This window comes from Aquarana catesbeiana, linkage group LG06 (genome assembly GCF_042186555.1).
Source record: "Aquarana catesbeiana isolate 2022-GZ linkage group LG06, ASM4218655v1, whole genome shotgun sequence".
Taxonomy (NCBI): domain Eukaryota; kingdom Metazoa; phylum Chordata; class Amphibia; order Anura; family Ranidae; genus Aquarana; species Aquarana catesbeiana.
Genome location: NC_133329.1, coordinates 391,577,316 through 391,600,797, shown reverse-complemented (window position 1 = coordinate 391,600,797; position 23,482 = coordinate 391,577,316). Strand labels below are relative to the sequence as shown.

Below are 23,482 nucleotides of genomic sequence, written 5' to 3'. Positions count from 1 at the left end.
TTGGGTGCATGAAATTGTCCAAAATGTCTTGGTATGCTGGGAAGAGTTCCCTTCACTGGAACTAAGGGGTCAAGCACAACCCCTGAAAAACAACCCCCCACATCATAATCTCCCCTCCACCAAATGATTTGGACCAGTGCACAAAGCAAGGTCCATAAAGACATGGATGAGCAAGTTTGGGGTGGAGGAACTTGACTGGCCTGCACAGAGTCTTGACCTCAACCCGATAGATAAGCTCTATGTTAATCTGATTTATTGACCTTTAAAGTGACCATTAAACTGTTTCATAAGCCTCACATTCTGAATTATAAAATAATTTTGAGTGCATTATAGTTGAATTTTAAAGTGTTACAAAACCCAGGACCCTGCATTCACTATATCTGGCCTCCCACAGTACACAGAACATGGAAATGCAATTATTTTAGCAAATATAAACTGCTAAATACCTTTTCTCATCAAAAGTATATAGCAGTCTTTTGACTTCTATCAGTGCCTGGTTAAAGCTTGTAGGAGGATTTTTTATTCTGCTCTGACTGTCCTATGAGGCTGTAGAACCCCTGGCCCTCTGTCTGGACAGTGCTGATTGGCCCTGTTGCTGATCACATGCACCCTACCCCAAAAAAAAAAAGAAGAAAAGCTCTCTAGCAATACACACCAAACTGAGCATGTGCCTCCAAAGCTCTGTTCTATCAGCAGATAGATTGGGGACAGTAAAAAAAAGGGGGGGGGGATCAGAAAAGACAGGATCAAACAGCCTTTTTTACACAATGTTCAGGATTAACCCTTTACATTCCACAGTGAGTATAACAAGCATGCTTTACTGCATATGCAGACTGATTTTACTGTTGTGGGTTTAGTAACACTTTATTCATTCATGACAGGTCCTCTTCATTGCATAAATCTGCGTGTGTCACCCACCTGTGTCTCTGTCAGCATAAGAGACGTGGCCACCTCGAAGCGCTTTGGCCGTGACAGATATTTGTTGAGCTTGAATTGGTTCTCCAGCTCCAGCAGCTGCTGACTAGTGAAGGCTGTACGAGGCCGTCTGCATTTCCCCATAAGACCAGGCTGGTTAGATGCTGCAAGACAAGAAATGTCAGCATTACTATACAGATCCACAATGTACCAGTTCACATTGGTGATGGCCACCCACTTGCTGTCTGGGGCCAATTATTACATTTTTCACACATGTTAAAATCAGCATTTGTTGCCAGAAAATTACTTAGAAGTTGAACCCCCAAATACTATAGGGCAGAGGCCCTGTAAAATAAAATGGAAGTTTCTATTTTTAGGCCACACGATGTTTGCACGGCCGTTTATCAAATGCAAATTTTCCAAAAAAAGAAAAAAGACTAAAATGAATTTTACTGGACACAAACACAATATAATACATGTCAAGATTTAAAATTGCACTAGCCCGAGAAATGGTCGACAAACTACTGTACCTAGAATTCTCCATCAGCAACACTTGAAAAGCCTTTACAGCAGGGGTCTCAAACTGGCGGCCCTCCAGCTGTTGCGAAATTGAAGTCCCATGGGGCATTGCAAAGCTGACAGTTACAAGCATGACTCCCACGGGTAGAGGCATGATGGGACGTGTAGTTTCTACGGCAGGGGTCTCAAACTGGCGGCCCTCCAGCTGTTGCGAAACTACAAGTCCCATCATGCCTCTGCCTATTGGAGTCGTGCTTGTAACTGTCAGCTTTGCAATGCCTCATGGGACTTCAATTTCGCAACAGCTGGAGGGCCACCAATCTGAGACCCCTGCTTTACAGGCTATCAGTTTAGAGTTATGCCGCGTACACACGAGCGGGCTTTCCAACGGGCTAAACTCCGTCTGGATTTTCGACGGAAAGATTTAGAACATGTTGTATATCTGAGTCCATCGGAAATGCCGACAGAAAAAGTCTGATGGGGCATACACACGGTCGGAATGTCTGACCAAGAGCTCCCATCGGACTTTTTCTGTCGGGAAGTCCGGCCTTGTGTACGCGGCATTAGTCATGCGTTATGGCCCTAGAATTATTGCTCTCACTCTGATACTTGTGGCGATACCTCATATGTGTGGTGCAATCACTGTTTACATATGTATGCCAGACCTACCCTGTTTCCCCGAAAATAAGACCTAGCATGATTGTCGGTGATGGCTGCAATATAAGCCCTACCCCCCAAATAAGCCCTAGTTAAAGTCCTTGTAGGTCTTATTTTCAGGGTAGGACTTATTTTCGGGGAAACATGGTAGGGCTTATTTGGGGGGTAGGGCTTATATTGCAGCCATCACTGACAATCACGGTAGGTCTTATTTTCAGGGAAACAGGGCATGTGTGCATTTGCGTGGGGGGGGGGGGGGGGGGGATTGGGATGCTTTTACATGTTTATTTTGAATTATTTGTATTTCATTTAATTTTTATTTTTTACGTTTATTGAACTTTATTGCTATCACAAAGGGGCAAACAAGCCCCCTTCTGATAGCTTTGGGCAGCGACTGAGTAACTAAACTCAAGAAAAACAATGAAATACATTGCAGCTTGGAGGCCTTAGAACTGCTGCTGCCTTATTGTTTTCTCTTTTTTTTTTTTTTTTTTTAAGTTAAGAACATTCTGGAAAATTGGAAGGAAGTTTCAGTGGGACACAGATTGGTGCTCTATTTATTCCCTTCTATCCAATATTAAACCAGTCTTGCCTTAAAATACAATTTAAGGGAAAATAAATGGCTTCTTATTGAAGCGTTGCTTCCTTGGTCATTTCAAATTCCCCACCCTACTGATTGAACATTGAAGAAGACGCAGAGCCTGCTGATTGGGCAGTGAATGAGCAGATCTTACTGATTGGGCAGTGAAGGAACAAAGCTTGCTGATTGGACAGTGAAGGAACAGAGCCTGCTGATTGGACAGTGAAGGAACAGAGCCTGCTGATTGGACAATGAAGGAACAGAGCCTGCTGATTGGACAGTGAAGGAACAGAGCCTGCTGATCGGACAGTGAAGGAACAGAGCCTGCTGATTGGACAGCGAAGGAGCAGAGCCTGCTGATCGGACAGTGAAGGAGCAGAGCCTGCTGATTGGACAGCGAAAGAGCAAAGCTTGCTGATTGGACAGCGAAGGAACAGAGCCTGCTGATTGCACAGTGAAGGAACAGAGCCTGCTGAGTGGACAGTAAAGAAGCAGAGCCTGCTCATTGGACAGTGAAGGAACAGAGCCTTCTGATAAGACAGTTAAAGCGGAGTTCCGCCAAATTTTTTTTTTTTAAGTCAGCAGCTACAAATACTGCAGCTGCTGACTTTTAAAATAAAGACATTTACCTTGTCAGGGCGCTCGCGATGTCGGCACCCGAAGTCGACCCGTCCCTCGACTCTCGGGTGGAGGCGCCACCATCTTCCGTAAGGGAATCAGGAAGTGAAGCCTTGCGGCTTCACTTCCTGGTTCCCTACTGCACATGAGCGACTTGCGCTGCGTGATCCCACTGGTCCCTACTGTCTTCTGGGACCTGCGTGTCTCCCAGAAGTCAGCAGGGGGGGACAGAGAAGGCGCCGGAGGTGGCGTAGATACCCGCGGGTGGCTCGGCTATCTTTGCCCGGAAGTGGGAGCAAAATACCTGTATTAGACAGGTATCTGCTCCCCCTCCCCCTGAAAGGTGCCAAATATGACACCGGAGGGGGGGATGATTTTGAAAAGCGGAAGTTCCATTTTTTGGGTGGAACTCCACTTTAAGGAGCAGAGCCTGCCAATTAGACAGTAAAGGAGCAGAGCCTGCTGTTTGGACAGGGAAGGAACAAAGCCTGCTGATTGGACAGCAAAAGAGCAGAGCTTGCTGATTAGGCAATGAAGGAGCAGAGCCTCCTGAGTAGACAGTGAAGCAGCAGATCCCACTGATAGGGCAGTGAAGAAGCAGAGCCTGCTGATTGGGCAGTGAAGGAGCAGATCCCGCTGATTGGGCAGTGAAGGAGCAGATCCCGCTGATTGGGCAGTGAAGGAGCAGATCCCGCTGATTGGGCAGTGAAGGAGCAGAGCCTGCTGATTGGGCAGTGAAGGAGCAGAGCCTGCTGATTGGGCAGTGAAGGAGAAGATCCTGCTGATTGGACAGTGAAAGAGTAGAGCCTGCTGATTGGGCAGCGATGGAGCAGTTCTTACTGATTGGACGGTGAAGGAACAGAGCATGCTGATTGGACAGTGAAGGAGCAGATTTTATTAATTGGACAATGGAGGAACAGAGCATGCTGACTGGACAGTGAAGGGACAGCAGTACTTTGACAAGTTCTTCTCTGTGTTCCCTCCTCCTGTAACCCTTTTCCCAGTGTGAATGTTAGTGTCTGTGCCAAGCAATAGATCTCTGATTGGCTCACACTGCTGACCTTCCTTCACCAGGCTCAGTGCTGTACAGGTGATTATATGGAGCTAATATAAAGACAGATTCAACTATTTTTTTTTTTTTTTACTAGCTGTATGGAAAATGTAACTCAACTTTTTCATATTCGTCTGAAGTGCCACAACATGGCTGCTTCCCTTGTCTATGATAACAGGTCCTCTTTAAACGTTTATTGACAGAACAGGTGACTGTACACACACTCTCATTATATGTTCCCGTGAGAGGCAGGAGAGTTGGTCGAAGTAAAAAAAGATCTAGCAAAATATTTGTCAAATTTGCGTCGAGTAAACACAAAGGCCGAATCCTCATTTCTCCACAGCGAGCGCACACAATGGCCGGGGCTGAGCTTGTGTGGCTTCTTTTTTTTATGCCGGTTTAGACTCACACCTAACAATAATATTGACTCGGGCAGCAAATTTCCCCTCCACTGGTACTGCACTATGACCCGCCTGCAAGCACTGATCCAGATAACGCTGTGTAAACAGTTATATAAACTGGGTGACTATCTGTGTTTGTAGACCAATCATTAGTTATTAGGGAGCAGATAAAGGCAGCTCGTCTCCATTGATTGCCCGCTCCAAAGCGTTTATTAATTTAGCAGGGTTTGGCGCTGTGTAATCCACCGCCGTCTGTTCCACTGTTGGCTCTCTCCCCTCCGGAAGTTCCTTATGTACGTTTACTTTTTTCAAATGAACTAATATACTGTATATATATATATAAATGTGTCTATTAATTACTCCTCAACCTTTTCATGACAAGTCAAGATTCCAAGACCAAGTTTGGCCTGTGTCGGTTAAGTTGAGGTTAATTCTGAATACAAAGACCACCTAAATCATTTTTCTTTTTTTTCTTTTTTTTAACATACTTTTACTTGGCACACTATATTAATTAATTTTTTTCTTTTCTTTTTTAATTGTTTTTCTCTACCCTCTGTAATCCATTGTGAGCTCCCAACTGTCCCTGATTTCGAGGGACTGTCCCTGATTTGGAGCAATGTCCCTCTGTCCCTCATTCCTCCTCATTTGTCCCTCATTTTGGTCTGATCTATATAGTTGTATATAAAATGCACTTTTTATCTATCAAAAAGTGTTTCCCAGAGCTAAAGCTTTCATCTGATTTCTAAATTGCTGTATTTTTAATTTCCAAAAGCCAATATAAAGGAATAGTAGTGGTAACAAAAAGCACTTGTGCGGTTAACCGATCTTGTTTTTTTGTACAATTCTCCTTTAAGGGGGCGTGGCAAGAGGTGTGTCCTATGCCTGCATACTTTTTGCTGATAGGTGTCCCTCATTCCCATCTCAGAATGTTGGGAGATATGCCTGCAAGGCATAGTGAGTTCTGCCGCCGGAAGGTTTGTTTGTAAACAAATCTCATGTGATGACCATGATTGACCGTCATGTTCATCACATGATTGGAAGCCAAGCTGATTGGTTCCTGGCCATTAGAGCCCTTTCACACTGAGGCGGTTTTCAGGCATTTTAGCGCTAGAAATAGCACCTGAAAACCGCCTCCCATTCATTTCAGTGTGTCGTTTCACACTGGAACGGTGCACTTGCGAGACGTTAGTAAAAAAAGTCCTGCAAGCGGCATCTTTGGGGCAGTTTGAAAGCGCTCCTAAAATGCCCTGCCCATTGAAATGAATGGGCAGCGCTTCCAAAGCGCCTGAAAAGCGCTTCGGAAGCGCCACAACACGAGCGTTTTTAACCCCTTCTTTGGGGTTAAAAGCTCCCCACTAGTGGCCAAGAAAAGCACCGCTAAAATGAGCAGCGCTTTAGCGTTAACGCGGCCCCAGTGTGAAAGGGGTCTTAGTCCGAGACCAGTGGCTGTCAGCACCTGAGCACTCTCTTAGTTCCAAAGTGTAATGGGGTTTAAAGCAAAGGCTGAAGCCCGCTGTCGGCTGATGTCACAGAGCCGGTTCAGGCTCAGGAAGGATCGCCACCATATGGTTGGAATCCGTCCACGTGCCTGGACCGGCACCCGACTCAGCCTCTCAGCGAGCCGCTAAGAGCCCGAGCCAGCCGCTCCCGCCCCCTCCACAGCCCAGCGCTCCAGTGAGGCAGGCAGAGCACAGAGCCGGTGACTAACAGTCAGTTCAGCAGGAACCGGCTGACATTCGGACCATGTATACGGCTGTCCACCCAACAGAAGCAGGTCTAAGGCTACTTTCACACTGGGGAGTTGGGGGGTGTCGGCAGTAAAGCGCGGCTATTTTTAGCGATGCTTTGCCGTAGTTTTTGCGGCCCTTTTCGGCCGCTGGCAGGGCACTTTTAACCTCCGCTAACGGCCAAAAAAGGGTTAAAGGCGACCGCAAAGCGCCGCTGCAGTGGCGCTTTGCCGGCACTTTCGGCGGCGCTGCTCATTGATGTCAATAGGCAGGGGCGCTGTAGGAGCGGTGTATAAATTTTATTCTATTATAAATTCAATTTATAAATACAAATTTGTCCTCTAAAAAATTAAAAAAATGACATAAAAAAACAAGTATTTCTCTGAGACTCGCACAACCTGCACTTTGTATTTACAGGGAAATGATTTAATTAAAGGGAAAAATAGAGGCGTCTTATCTGCTTGTAGACAAAATGTACAGAATTAAAGTAATGAGTGAATTAATTGCTGGTGTTAATAGTGCATGTCGCTGTGGAAGGACTGAGCTCCTTTGTTTAAAGAATATTTTAATCATTAAGCCAGCCAGTTTGGCTTTGCTAAGATTAGCCGTGTATATAACCCTGTTGTAAAAGAGGCCTTTTTATGAGTGTCCTGGCTTCCTAGTGGCAGAGGGGGCTGCCATATTGAGGACAGATATAAAAGTGGACTTTTCAGTAACTGATATGTCAAAATATACAGCAACAGTGTGACTTTCTCCAAAAATCTCCAAATCTTATCATTTTAACTAGGGTTGCACCCAGTGGCGGCTCTTCCATACGGGGCGCAGCCCCCCTAATCCATGCACCTGGCCCCTAATCTACATGCACTGCGCCGGACGCATGGATTTCAATGGGGGTTTTTTTGGGTTTGTAGAAGCACATGATTAGAGCCTGAGGCTCTAATTGACTTCAAAAAAAGGGTGGGCTCTGCACCCTGAGCCCACCCAGTTGTTGACATTAGTGAGTTAATATTCGCTATTGTCTTCCTGATTTTCCTCCCAGGCCAATCAGGAAGCGGGTCCTGGGACCCGTCACTTGATTGGCCAAGAAAAGAAGCGATCCTATTGGCCGCCGAGGAGGGAGGAGACGCACTGGAAGCCGGCGCCCGGAGGAAGTGCTGCCCGTGACCTAGCTGGGGTAAGTGTGGGGCTGGTGACCAACTGACTGACCGGAGGGAGGGGGGGTTGGAGTCGGGTGGATTGCCACACCCCCCAAAAAATATACCACCAGCCGCCACTGGTTGCACCGATACCGTATTTTTATCGCTGAGTATGAGTACCAATACTTTGCTGATATCGAGCAACAATACCTTTGCGGTGCGGTGTGAGTCCATACAAAATGAATGGGCGCAAATCGCACTGCAAAGAATTATATGTGGTTTGAACAGTGCGATTCCTGCCTGAATCACATGCGGTTTCCCGCACCGCTCCTGTGTGAACCCAGGGTGAAGTCGCTATGACAAACCTGGGTCAACACGGGAGCGGTGTGGGAAACCGCATTTGATTCGGACAGGAATCACACAGCATTCATGTTCAAATCGCATGTGATTGTTTGCAGTGTAATTTGAGCCCATTCATTTTGTATGGGCTCTAATCACACCACAAAGGTATCCGTTTCAAGTATCGGAGCATTTGCACCAATATGAGTACTTGTGCAAATACTCGGGATATCAGTGCAACCCTAATTTTTACATATCTTTCACTATTTCATTTTTTTTGTCCCGATTGTATTAATGTATTAAAGGCTAACTCCACTTTTTACACCGTATTTTAAGTTACTCCCACATTTTTTTTCTCCAACAATCTCCAAATTTTATCATTTTAGGATGACTTTCACTCTTTTACTTTTGTTATGTCCAATATTTTTCACATTTATTAAAGGCTAATTCTACTTTTTAAACCATGCCTTATGTTACTCCCATATGTTTTCTTCAAAAATCTCCACATTTTATCATTTTAACATCATTTCTCTATTTTGTTCTTGTTCTTTCATTATTTTTGTCATTTTGTAAAGGCTAACCATCACTTCCCCGACCATGTTTCATATTTCCTCCACATTTAGGTTGTAACTGGAAGGGTTGTAATTCTAGCCCTAGACCTCCTCTGTAACTCAATGCATGCAATCTGTAGAATTTTTTAAACGTCGCCTATGGAGATATTTAAGGGTAAAATTTTGTCGCCATTCCACGAGCGGGCGCAATTTTGAAGTGTGACATGTTGGTTATCAATTTACTCGGCGTAACATTATCTTTCACAATATAAAAAAAAAATTGGGCTTACTTTACTGTTGTCTTATTTTTTAAATAAAAAAAGTGTATTTTTTTCCAAAAAAAGTGCGCTTGTAAGACCGCTGCGCAAATACGATGTGACAGAAAGTATTGCAACCGCCATTTTATTCTCTAGGGTGTTTTCTAGCAAAAAAAAAAAAAAACAGTTTTTAACTTGTAAACACCAAATCTCAGAAAGAGGCTCGGTCCTTAAGCGGAATTTTTTTTTAAAAAGTCAGCTACAAATACTGCAGCTGCTGACTTTTAATATAAGGACACTTACCTGTCCAGGGATCCCCTAATGTTGGCACCCGAGGCCGAACCGTCCCTCGGTCCTCGGATGCTGCAGCCGCCATCTTCGGTAAGGGAATCAGGAAATGAAGCCTTGCGGCTTCACTTCCCGGTTCCCTACTGCGCATACGCGAGTCGCGCTGCGCAATTCAAATGGTCCCTGCTGTCTCTGGGACCCGTGTGTCCCCCAGCACACAGCGCGCGGGGGGGGGGGGGGGGGCGTAGACTCTTAGACAGGTATCTGCACCCCCCTCCCCCCTGAAAGGTGCCAAATGTGACACCAGTGGGGGGGAGGGTTCCAAAAAGCGGAGGTTCAATTTTTTTGTGTGAACCTCCGCTTTAAGTGGTTAACAGAAGTCTATGCAAGTCGCAATTAAATTGGTATAAAGTAGCGCAGGAATCTTTTTCATATGAACGGTTCCATTGCTGGCAATGGGGTGCGACTTGACAGTTCCAGATCGCATGACAGGTTGCACCGGTGTGAACTTGAGCTAAAAGTCTAAATGGGAGCAAATAAGAGAAGGTCATTGTCAGGGTTTATAATGGGTTTAGAAAGGTTATTTGGGCCTTTACAAGGGATAGCGTTTTTGAGGATGAATGTGTTTTTTGTTTTTTTGTTGTTTTTTTAGATTGAACTTCATGAACTTGTACTGCTTTTTTTTTTTTTTTTAGATTGAACTCAATGAACTTGTTTGCTTTTTTTTTTTTTTTTTTTTTAGATTGAACTCAATGAACTTGTATTTCTTTTTTTTGTTTTTTCTTAGATTGCACTTGATGAACTTTTTAAACTTGTAGATACACCGGTATATGCAGTCTCCTTTTAGTGATATTGCATCAGTTGGGTTTAATATAATAGTAAGACGTGATGCAAAAAAGCTGTGCCTTGGTGTCATCCCGTCTGAGCGGAGGACAGTTTAGCTGTGGATCATGCAGGTGAACAGATGGGTTATTGCAGTGAAATAAGGACCGCTCTGTGTGTCTAACACGTGCTCGCTGTTACATCGATCATTTTATAGATGCAAAACAGACGTTTTTTTTCTTATCAAACATACGGTATCATTTTTATTGCGTGGAACCATAAGCTTTGGGTCACAAAGTCACAACCAGCAATTTATTCTCCGGCTGAAGCACACAAAGTGGACCTATCTGATTGGAGATAATTAATGAGTAGCTAATTTTTTTTATTTTTATTTTTTATGAAGAACTTAAAGGGTTTGTTAACCCACATGTGTCACTTTCTATAATCCGTTCTGTCTTATAAGGATATGCCCCCCTGTGTGTCTGTTGTATATAAAAAAAAAAAGCTGTATATATCTTATCTGTGACCACTGATCAGCGAGGCCGTCTCTCTGTGTGACCGCAGCAGCGGGAGGGGCTGAGATTCCCCCCTTTGATGTCACTCTGGAGGGGAGGAGGAGAGAGCCAGAGAGATGTGGCGCGTCACGTGACCGCTGATTAGCGGTCACAAATAAGGTATATAAGGCTTTTTTTTTTATACAACAGACACACAGGGGGACATATCCTTATAAGACAGAACGGATTGTAGAACATAAGACGTGTTATTAAGGCAGCGGCAGGGTGGGGTGTAGGGGGCGGGGCGGACCCTGACAAAGGAGCCGAAAGGCAGGGGTGGGAGGGGGGAGGATGACACAGGAGCAGAGAGGAGAGACAAAAGAAAGTGGATGACAGAGGCACACAAACTGACTACGGTGTCAGGGCTCAGCAGCCATGATTACCGTGGTCAGTTTACAGTGGGCAGGGGAGGAACTGGCAGGATCGGACAGGTTTTTCAGGTGATAGAGGGATCCAAATGACCCAGGACATGGACTGTGTCATATAACATGTTTAAAGGAGCAGGATACATTTTGTTTATTTTTTTGGGGTTAACATCTGCTCTAACCACTTTCTGCCCGGCCTATAGCAGATTGACAGCCGGGCAGTTGTTCTGTTATCCTGACTGGGCATCATATGACGTCCAGCAGGATAACATGCCGGTGCGCGCCTTCGGGGCCACGCAGCGCGGCGATCGCTGCTGGTGCGGCGTGTCACTCTAACACACCGCATCTACGATCGTGGTATGGAGCCTCTGACAGAGGCTTCTTACCACGTGATCAGCTGTGACCAATCAAAGCTAATCATTACGTGAACCAGGAAGTGCCAGTAAACGTCATTTCTCGCGTTGGGGCCAACAGGGAGAGCCAATTAGCGAATCTCCCTGTCAGAGAGGGGGGGGGTATGTGCTGATAATCAGCACATTGATTATCAGCACAGCCCCCATCAGATGTGCCCATCAGCTGCCAATCAGTGCCCAACAGCTGCCAGTCAGTGCCCCCTCAATAAAGTCTCTTAGTGCCAATCAAAGTGCCAATCAGTGCCCACCACAGTGCCAATCAGTGCCCAGCAGTAACACCTGTCAGTACCTCATCATCAGTGCTGCCCATCAGTGCCTCCACTGAAGACCGCAATCACTGATGATTTCCAGTGCGAGTAAATTGTATCAAACAATAACAGCACTTAAAGAGGGAAAGAAGAAGGAGGGGAGCACCCAAATTCAGCTGCCAGAGTTAGGTGTGGATATCAAAAATAAATAGTATATCTCTCTCACTGATAGCGCTCCTATACTGTATTCGCCAATTGGATGAGCCTCATCTACATGTAAGGATACCTTGAAACAGGTTATATAGTCTTCCTCATTTTTTGGTTCACTAAAAAAGCCAGACCCCCTTTCCCTATGTAGGGTGAAGGCACCTATCCACCCAAAACTCTATAATGATGGTGTCGACAAGCTGCGGGGACACCATCATTATACAGTTTTGGAATGCTGCAGTAAATCTGCGGTAGGCGGTCTGCAAGCGGTTAATGTCACGGCTCCTTGTGCTCTCAGCAAACTGCCAAGCCATCAAATGGCTGGTGTAATAACTGGCATCACAAACAAATCAAAATTTCCCAGCACACTTACCGGCTAGCCTGTACAAAAAAAAACACAAATTGTCCCGGTCTAACAATAAAAAAAACCAGAGGGATTAGTTGCACACATTTGCAAATGTATGTGTAAGCCGCAGTTGTGATATGTGTTGCCCTTCCAGGTGCAACTTTCTGCAAATGCTAAATTATAGATAGGGGTGGTTGCCACTTGTTTGTACAGTTGTTTGAATCTGATGCAGGGATACCCTGGATGCCTTCCGCTGCCATTGTGCTCTTGCTGTGCGTCACATGCGTCCCTGTGCCTTTAAGGAGGGATGGCTCCCTCCAGGAAAACCTGCCCTTAAAAAAAAAAAAAGAAAAATTAAAAGTCAGCAGCTGCTGACTTTTAATAATCGGACACTCGCCTGTCCTGGAGTCCAGCGACGCGGGGGAACGAATCCGCGCTCGTCTCACCCTCCTCTCTGCGGCTCCGGCATTGTCACTGTGGGCTCCCGGCAGCCGGGCACGCACTGCACGCCGTGACTGGCCGGGCAATCATCTGGGACCTGTGATGTGTTCCAGATGATTGCCAAGAGGGAGGGGGGAGAGGTGAACTTACTTCCGGCGCCGCGGTGCCCCGGGAGGAAGTGGGAGCTGGAACCCTCTAAAAAGAGGGTATCCGCTCCCGCCGCCAAAAAAAAATGACATGCCAAATGTGACATGTCAGGGGGTCACCTTCCCTTAAAGTGGAAGTCCCATTTTTGGGTGGAACTCCACTTTAATCTATCCACTACTATATACGCTCCAACTTGGAGACTTTCAAAACTATAGAGTTAGGACCACAGTGTACAGAGAAGCCTTGACGTGGGCACCGCAGCTTAACCACTTGTCTACCGGGCATTTTCACCCCCTTCCTGATCAAGGCCATTTTTCAGCTTTCAGCGCTGTCACACTTTGAATGACAATTGCGCGGTCATGCAACACTGTACCCAACAATTTATTTTTCTCACAAATAGAGCTTTCTTTTGGTGGTATTTAATCACTGCTGGGTTTTTTATTATTCACAAAAAAGAAATAAGACTGAAAATTTTGGGGAAAAAAAGTGTTTCTGTCAGTAAATTTTGTGAATAAGTAATTTTTCTCCTTCACTGATGGGCGCTGATGAGGCTGCACTGATGAGGCGGCACCTATGGGCACTGATGAGGCGGCACTTATGGGCACTGATAGGTGGCACTGATGGACGGCACTGATGGTCACTGATAGGTGGCACTGATGAGCACTGATAGGTGGCACTTATGGGCAGCACTGATGAGCAAGCACTGATGGGCATTGAAAGGCAGCAGTGACTGGCATCACTAATAGTCACTGATTGGTGTCACTGATAGGCCCTGATGGGCACTGATTGGTGGCACTGATAGGCCCTGATGGGCACTGATTGGTGGCACTGAGGGGCTTTACTGTAATCAGGGCACTGATGAAAGTGCACAGTCCATTTGCCTTTGGTAAATCAACCCCTCAGCCTGGGTTCACACATATAGGAATACAGACATTGCTCTGCAGATTACATGTGATGTCTGTGCAATGCGAGTTCAGCGTATGGCTGAACTCGCATTGGATTCGCACAAAAAACGGAGCAGGGACTTTTTTTTTCCCGCACTGGAATCGGATCTGATTCCTGTCCAAATCCACAATTCGCACTGTGATCTGTGAACCGATCTGGAGGCGTCATTAACGTATTAACACCCGCAGCGGTTCGCAGACTGCCTGCAGGAGAGATGAGATGTGGGAACCGTCACTGGAATCGCGATGGCTCCCGCATCGCTATAGTGTGAACCTAGGCTCAGTGTCCTGATTATCAGTGCAGTCCCAACAGTGCCCACCAGTGCTGCCAATTAGTGCCCACTAGTGATGCCAGTCAGTGCCCACCAGTGCTGCCAATCAGTGCTGCCAATCAGTGCCCACCAGTGCTGCCAATCAGTGCCCATCCGTGCCTCCTCATCAGTGTTACCTATCAGTGGTGCCTCATCAGTGCCTTTCAGTGCCACCTATCAGTGGTGCCTCATCAGTGCCTATCAGTGCCACCTATCAGTGGTGCCTCATCAGTGCCTATCAGTGCCACCTATCAGTGGTGCCTCATCAGTGCCTTTCAGTGCTGCTTCCTCAGTGGACATCAATAAAGGAGAAAAATTACCTGTTTGCAAAACTTTATAACAAACTATGAAAAAACGGTTTTGTATTTTACCCAAATTTTCGGGGTTTCTTTTTGTTTGTTTAGCAAAAAATAAAAAACCCAGCGGTGATCAAATACCACCAAAAGAAAGCTCTATTTGTGTGGGGGAAAAAAATGATAAAAATATCATATGGTTACAGTGTTGCATAACCGCGCAATTGTCATTCAAAGTGTGACAGCTGAAAATTGGCCTGGGCAGGAAGCGGGGTAAAAGTGCCCAGTAGGCAAGTGGTTTAAACACATTCACTTACAATATGATTTGATTTGAAATTGTATATGTTATATTATTATTTTTTTTTTTATTTGCTATTTTTTTCCCATGAAAGTGGAGTTTCCCTTTAAACTTCATTAAGTTTACTTATCACTTTACATCTTTATCATGTATGGCGTCTTTCTCAAATCAACCGTAGAATGTAAATAATAATATAAAGCCATCAAATCTTTGCATGAATAGACATTAGTGATAAACACACACATATAAGGGAAGAATCATTTCAGACAAATAATAAATTGGGAACAAATAACACCCAGGCTCTGGGATCGCACACAACGCCCGCCCTGTAGTTAAACGGACTTTTAATCCATTGTCCTCACTCACACGCCCCGATCACAAATTTGTGGTTAGCCGAGGAAGGGATTGCTTTCTGTGTGTCACCGAGGTGTGAATTAAGTTAAGAGCTCTTTATCTGGACTAATGGGGCATGAAAGTAAATCCTCCCCTATATCCACTTTAACAAGACTCCTAACAAAACCAGCAAATTCGCCTTTTCACATGGAGGACAATGGGGATCGCTCGGAGTCCTTCCACACAATTAGTCCGCTATTGTCCTCCTTCTGCCACTCTGCGACCCTCCAGTCCCCAGATGGATCGCAAAATTCATGAACACTTTGACCTTCCATCGGGAGTGTGGGGGTTTTTGTTATCCAATAAAGCTAATTTGAAGGGGTTCTAAAGGCAAACAAGCTCTAATGATGCGGAAAAGCCCAATTGAGTAGGATAGGCCACTAGAGCACAAGAGATGTTACAAAAGACCAATTATATATCTAAAGTCAAGAACACAAATGTAATATATTCCAGTTCACCAGTCATTAGTTGTGGTGGCTGCATTCCTTTTTAAAGGCTAAAGTACCTGTTGATCCGACCAGAAACACCATAGCTCCCAACCGTCCCTGATTTGGAACAATGTCCCTCTGTCCCTCTTTCCTCCTCATTTGTCCCTCATTTTGGTCTGATCTATATAGATGTATATAAAATGCACTTTTTATCTTTCAAAATGTGTTTTCCAGCACTAAACCGTTCATCTGATTTCCAAATTGCTGCATTTGTAAATTCCAGAAGCCAATATAAAGGAATAGTAGTGGTAAAAAAAAAAAGCACTTGTGGGTTCAACCAATCTTGTTTTTTTGTACAATTCTCCTTTAAGGGGGCGTGGCAAGGGGTGTGTCCTATGCCTGCATACTTTTGCTGATAGGTGTCCCTCATTCCCATCTCAAAAAGTTGGGAGGTGTGTGATCACTCCAGATGCCGGAGTGCCATCTTGTGGAGCAATCTTATTAATTACCCTTCAAGATCTCTCAAATTTTCTCAGTCCAGTACGTGATTTGTTCAACAGAACCAAGCCCTGATGAAGGGACACTTTGAACCCCTGAAATGTGTTGTTTTTTTGTTTTTTTTTATGATATAGTAGTTTGGATAAAGTTAAATCTGGATTTTATATGTTCTGCTTTTGGCCTTTTCCTTCTTGTGCACCCACGCTCTTCTCAAGCAAAGAGCTGACCTTTGCCCGTCACTCCTGGGTGAGCTTCCTAAGGATATTCCTTCTCTATACAGTATAATAGACACACATGGTTTACAGCTCACATAACTGAGGTAGACACCATAACTGGGATTTTGCTATTTGTAATGTCTGTACAGGAGAAGAGCTGGTACAACTGTGTAGGACTGAAGGTAAACTGGAGGTCAGATTTAAAGGGTTACTAAACCCTCATTTTTTTTTTTAAATAACAAACATGTCATACGTGTCAGTGTCCACCAGTACCTCATGTTGGTCCCACCAGTGCCTCAGGTCATTCCCACCAGTGCCAACTTTTTGAGATAGAAATGAGGGACACCTATCAGCAAAAGTATGCAGGCATAGGACACACCCCTTGCCACGCCCCCTTAAAGGGGAATTGTACAAAAAACAAGATTGGTTAAACCCACAAGTGCTTTTTTTACCACTACTATTCCTTTATATTGGCTTTTGGAATTTACAAATGCAGCAATTTAGAAATCAGATGAAAGGTTTAGGACTGGGAAACACTTTTTGATAGATAAAAAGTGCATTTTATATACAACTATATAGATCAGACCAAAATGAGGGACAAATGAGGAGGAATGAGGGACAGAGGGACATTGCTCCAAATCAGGGACAGTCCCTCGAAATCAGGGACATTTGGGAGCTATGTGATCATACTAATTCACTTTTGGGATCCCTTTGATTATTTAAGTCCAGTACACGCTTTCTTCAGCACAACCAAGCCCTGATGAAGGGGGACCCGAAAAGTGTTGGCTTTTTATGATATGAGTCTAAATAAAATGAAATCTGGGCTTTATACATTCTGCTTTTGACACTTTCCTTCTTGCAGATTCACTCTCTACTCCGTCCATTCTCAACCAGGGTTCCGTGGAATCAGAGGTTACACATTTTGATAGATAAAAAGTGCATTTTATATACAACTATATAGATCAGACCAAAATGAGGGACAAATGAGGAGGAATGAGGGACAGAGGGACATTGCTCCAAATCAGGGACAGTTGGGAGCTATGCTAATGCATGTAATAAAAATAGACTACAGGAGGTTGATAAACTAAAGGCAAATAGGCATAGGCATGCGCCTGGGCACACCCTAATCACTACTACCCAGGCTTCCCCAGTGTTGGCCCCCCTGCCCCGCAGTGCTGCTGGATTTTCTCCTCTCTTCACACCCCCCCCCCCCCTCCCTTGGCTGCTGCAGGGGATGTTTCAGGATGGAGAGTGGGGGAAGGGGCTAGTAAATATGTAATTTACCAGTGCCTTCCTTTTCTAAATGAACACAGTGAACATACTCACTCACTGTGTTTATTCATAACTGATGCATAGTAAATTGAGTTTACTATGCTTCAGTTTTGTGAATGAACAGGAAGCCACCCAGCATAGAGCACTTCCCATTCATTCCCTGTCCCGTTCAGCTGCAGAGAAAGGCGTGTGTGTTCGAGCTTGGGGGTGCACACCCTAATGCAATAGGTTGTTCACGTTGCACGGGAAGTTGCACTTTGCAGGGGAATTATCCACAGAGGTTGGCAAATGAGGCGAAGATCTGCTGACTTCCTTCATCCAATCATGTGCAAGCAAAATGTGTCTTTTTTTTTCTTTTTTTACCTTGCACATGATTGGGTCAAAGTGAAATTTCACCACATTTACTAAATTCTGGGGAATATTCCCATGCAAAGTGCAACTCCCTTGCAAAGTGAACAGCTTATTTGTCTTTAGCAAATCAACCCCCAAGGATTCCTTCAGATGTTTTGTAGACCAGGAATATCACTACGTACTGAGTACCTGTAATATATAATAAATAAAATAAATATTTCCCCTGGGAGTCAATGACCCCTTACATTGGTGGTCAGTAGGGATAATGCAACCCTTACAGACAGGTGAAAAAAGATAATTGGTGTCATGCTGCTGTCTTTGCCAAGTGTTGAAGGTCCTGGAATTACGGTCACCGCTCAAGGAAACCCTAGCAGCCTCTGATTCCACGGAACCCTGGTTGAGACTGGACGGAGTAGAGAGTGAATCTGCAAGAAGGAAAGTGTCAAAAGCAGAATGTATAAAGCCCAGATTTCATTTTATTTAGACTCATATCATAAAAAGCCAACACTTTTCGGGTCCCCCTTCATCAGGGCTTGGTTGTGCTGAAGAAAGCATGTACTGGACTTAAATAATCAAAGGGATCCCGAAAGTGAATTAGTATGATCACATAGCTCCCAACTGTCCCTGATTTCGAGGGACTGTCCCTGATTTGGAGCAATGTCCCTCTGTCCCTCATTCCTCCTCATTTGTCCCTCATTTTGGTCTGATCTATATAGATGTATATAAAATGTACTTTTTATCTATCAAAAAGTGTTTCCCAGCGCTAAACCTTTCATCTGATTTCTAAATTGCTGCATGTGTAAATTCCAAAAGCCAATATAAAGGAATAGTAGTGGTAAAAAAAAAGCACTTGTGGGTTTAACCAATCTTGTTTTTTGTACAATTCCCCTTTAAGGGGGCGTGGCAAGGGGTGTGTCCTATGCCTGCATACTTTTGCTGATAGGTGTCCCTTATTCCCATCTCAAAAATTTGGGAGGTCTGCATTAGGCCACAGTGCAGCACAGGAAGGCGTGCAATATCACACGCAGTTTCACAGTGCATGAAAATGTGCTATGTTTTGGACAGTGCACTTTATTCTTAATCAGGGCTGGTGCAAGGATTTTTGACACCCTAGGCGAAACCTCATTTTGCCACCCCCTTTGGCTCCACCCCTTACTCCACCCCCTTTGCCCCACCCATGTGACAGAAGGCGGCGCTATACAGGAAGCATCGGCTCTCCTTCCTCTAGCGCTGGCTCCAGTGCTGGGCTGCACCTCTAATTACACTACCAGTCGGACTGAGTTAGTTACATGCTGCAGCCTGCAGAGCATGCAAACCCGGAGGGAAACCAGCAGCGGCCTGGGCGCCCCTAGGCAGCAGTACGCCCTAGGCGGCTGCCTAGTTTGCCTAGTGGTAGCACCGGCCCCGGACTTAATGACATCCCAAACATACCAGCCAACACACATGCACTAAATAAATTATTGCCATGCGTTGTAGTGCAATGCTTTGTAAAAAAATAAATACATGGGGTTTATTTACTAAAGCTGAAAAGTGCGAAATCAGGCTCACTTCTGCATAGAAACCAATGAGCTTCTAACCCCAGCTTGTTTAATTAAGTTTTGGTAATAAAACCTGGAAGCTCATTGGTTTCTATGCAGAAGTGAGCCTGATTTCGCACTTTCCAGCTTTAGTAAATAAACCCCATTGCGTACTTAAAAGTGGGGTATGCCTGTAAAAAGTGCCCGTCTACCTGTTAAAAAAAAGGTGCCCGCACTTCTTTTATGCAATTTTCGCAGGTCGGGCAGCCTATTAAAATGAATAGGATGCCCTAAGCATGCAAACATGCGAGCGCATTGTGGCACCTGCGTAGGTGTGTGCGTAATCTGTGACCGAACTGTTTTTTTTACACTGAATAAATATTCTTCTAATAATTGAAAATACTTTGCGCCTGGATTTGGCATGCCTTCGTTCATCTGTATTCAGTCTGCAGCTTAGCAAGGGGTAAGTGTTACTCACTATAATTATTTAGAGCCTTCACAGTGCAATAAGACAAAGCAAGAGAAGTTTACTGCTTGTCACCGGCTTACACAAAGCCGTCACTTAACGCCGCAATTTATGGCTGCCAGGTTCCACTCGCTCCTAATTTATTGAAACGTCCTTGGCAAGCCAGCAGATGGAATTACGCTGTGTTAAATGTCAGCTCTTTGGGATAGGATGGCTGCATTGATTGGGCCTCTCGGTCAGTGATTACAAGGACAACGTTTTCCTATTCTGGGCTCCCAGTATTAATTGTTCTCACAATTTACAGCACTGTAGGGATATCTGTGTACAATATGCTGCCGGTGACTGATTACGCCTCTCCAAACAGTGACTCTCGAAGGTTTTTCTGGACATGATACAGTTTTGCCTGCATTAGACAACCTGTTGCACGCAGCAGAACTCCAGACGTTTTTTTTAACGATGGATGGAGTGAGGAATGCTCAGGATGCATTCACACCTACGTGACGCGTTGCAGTTTTTTTTGGCGCGTTATTCCGCATGTTTGTCGCGTGACAGCATAGGACAGCCCATTCATTTAAAGCGGAGGTCCAGCTGAAAAAAAATAAAAAAATAAATAAAAGTCAGCAGCTACAAACACTGTAGCTGCTGACTTTTAATAAGCACACTTACCTGTCCAGGGTGCCCGCCATGTCGGCCGCCCGAGGACGATCCGTCCATCGGATCGGGTCCTGGCGCCGCCATTCAAACTAAGACCCCTTTCACACTGGGGCGGTTTGCAGGCGCTATTGCGCTAAAAATAGCGCCTGCAAGCCGACCCGAAACAGCCGCTGCTGTGTCTCCAGTGTGAAAGCCCGGGGGCTTTCACACTGGAGCGGTGCGCTAGCAGGACGGGAAAAAAAGTCCTGCTAGCAGCATCTTTGGAGCGGTGAAGGAGCGGTGTATACACCGCTCCTTCACCACTCCTGCCCATTGAAATCAATGGGGCAGCACGGCTATACCGCCGGCAAATCGCCTCTGCAGATGCGGTGGTTTTTAACCCTTTCTCGGCTGCTAGCGGGGGGGGTAAAACCGCCCGCTAGCGGCCGAATACCGCCGCTAAAATGACGGTAAAGCGCCGCTAATAATAGCAGCACTTTACCGCCGACGCACCTCCCGCCCCAGTGTGAAAGGGGCCTAAGGGAAACAGGCAGTGGAGCATGCCTGCTTCACTGCCCACTTCCTACTGCGCATGCACGAGTCACACGGCGCTTTGTGAATGGCCGGCTGTGTTCTGAGACACACACAGTTCTCAGAACACAGCGCAGCCCCATTCATCAGAATACAACACGAGGAGGAGAAGACTGAAGATCGCCGCGGAGTAGGAAGTGGCAGATTAGGACGATCTGCTTAGCAACAGCCATTTTTTTTTTTTCAGATTTTTTGCAGCATTTTTTGTATTTTTTTTTTTTTTTTTTAGGGCGGACCTCCGCTTTAACCAAGAAGAAGTAAACCCTGATGGGTTTTACTTCGTCTTTTGCTCCCCGCAAGGCCTGCAAATGAAAAGAAAGCATAATGGGCGAGTATGCATCGTCAGCGCACTACAAGTGAAATATCTCCTAAACGGCGCACGTTTAGGAGATATTTCCACTACCTATAGGTAAGCCTTATTCTAGGCTTACCTATAGGTAAAAGTCACCAACAAGGGTTTACAACCACTTTCAATACCGGGCGCTTTTACCCCCTTCCCAGCTCAGGCTAGATTTCAGCTTTCAGCGCTGTCACACTTTGAATGACAATTGCGCAGTCATGCAACACTGTACCCAAACTAAATTTTTATCATTTTGTTCACACAAATAGAGCTTTCTTTTGGTGGTATTTAATCATCACTGGGGTTCTTATTTTTTTTTTGCTAAATACATGAAAAAAGACAGAAAAGTTTGAAAAAAATAACACTTTTTTTTTTGTTTCCATTATAAAATTTTGAAAATAAATACTATTTATTTATGAATTTAGGCAAAAATTCATTTTGCTACATTTCTTTGGTGAAAATAACCTAAATCAGTGTATATTATTTAGTCTGTAGGAAAGTTATTAAAGGAAAGGAAAGAGTCCATAAATGATGGGATATATCTAAAAATTGATCAATCCTGATGTACTGACACCCTATCTCATTTCTTGAGGCCCAAAAAAGTCAGGACAGTAGAAGTAATCCCCCAAAATTACTCCTTTTTGGAATGTAGACAGTCCAAGGTATTTAGTAAGAGGCATGGCAAGTATCTTGAAGTTGTCATTTTTTTTTAATATTTTTTGGAAAATGAAGAAATGTAAAAAAAAAAATTTTTTTTTTACATACTATCAACAGTGCAGTACAGCGTCATCATATAACGGGTGTGGCGGTGATCAGGGACACTGACTGGTGACAGTACAAAAAAATAAATAAATCATTTTTTTCTTTCAATTTTTTTAATTTATTTTATTTTTTAACACACTTTGACCAAAGCAATATAATGTTACCATAGTAAAATTGTACTACTCTGGGGAAGTGATAGTATTTTTTTTTTACACACTTTGTTTGCATATAGCAATTAATTTTTTTGCTATATGCAAACATTTTATTGAATGAAATTGATTCATTCCGTTTGTTTTGTTGTGAGTAGCTATGATTGGCCACTGCTGATTACATGCCATAGATGTACCGTGATTGGCCCTGTCTGGACCATGTGATCTCTGTGACCAATCACAGCTAGTAACACAATTGTATACGTTTGAAAGGAAGCCATCCATTGTTTACAACTGCCACGCGACCTGCTGTGATTGGTTACAGCAGTCACATGCTATCCGCAACATCCAGTGGACGCAGCCGGTGACAGACCACGCCGCAGCGCGGCCCGATCTGGGAGGACATCATATGACGTCCACCCAGATCGACGAGAGGTCGGCCCCACAGTCTTTCGCCCATGGGTCAGGCGAGAATGGGTTAAATGGACTACGCTACACACATTGCATGTGCCAAAGGAGCTACCACCTTTTTTTTGTTAGTGAGCCAAGCACGTTTTGCAATGCATATTTTAGCATTTGCTGTGCCATTAAGAAATAATGGCGGAACAAGCGCAATGCATGGTTTGCTGTGTTTTTTGCGCATTTCCGAAAAAACGGACAAAAAATGTGGTGACCTGTGTTTATCCTTGAGGAAAAATGCACGTAATGCCACCTAGTGTGAATGGGCCTTAATTGTTTTGGCAGCAGAGAACTGTCTCCCAGAACAATTATGGTCTCCACGCCTAATTATCTAGATGAAAAAAAATCCTGATTTGCACTTCCTCCTCTCGTCCCACGCATCAACTGTCATTTCAAAGGGTGACAAATGAACTGCCATAATCCAAATCAAACAGCTTCCCTGCCCCTTTCTCATTACTGGCAGATCTGACTCCGCCGTCAGCAGCTCACTCTGAAATGACACTTAGTTCCAGTGATTGCACTCAGCAAATACATCTCTTCTTCCTTAAACGGTGATGTATACACAAAGGAGCAGGTTGAAGAAGGAAGTGCTTTTTTTTTTTAATTTTTTTTTTTAGTTGCTCTGCATTTATCAGTGAATGTAAACTGCAAATTATTTTCTTGGAGGCCTATTTATAAGGATCAAGGTTAAAGAATATGTAAACCCTCACCTTGTACAACAGCCCATTCAGTTTAAAATAGAAATAAAAAGGAAAACAAACACAGTGGGCAGCACAGTGGCCAAGTGGTTAGCACTTCCACCAGGCAGCACTAGGATCATTGGCTTGAATCCCAACCATGGCTCTACCTGCATGGAGTTTGCATGTTCTCCCTGTGCCTGCGTGGGTTTCCTCCGGGTACTCCGGTTTCCACCCACACTGCAAAGACATGCTGGTAGGTTAATTGGCTTCTGTCTAAATTGCCCTTATGCCGCGTGCACA

General features: G+C 44.6%; 1 protein-coding gene across 1 annotated transcript in view; it reads right to left on the bottom strand.

The window, feature by feature from the left end:
- LOC141147187 (homeobox protein Hox-A4a-like) overlaps positions 1–23,482 on the bottom strand; it is a 62,588-nt gene that overhangs the window by 4,157 nt on the left and 34,949 nt on the right. The window contains exon 2 of the mRNA XM_073634343.1: positions 919–1,079. Within this exon, the coding sequence (XP_073490444.1) occupies positions 919–1,079 (161 nt within the window). The remainder of the gene's footprint in view (positions 1–918; positions 1,080–23,482) is intronic.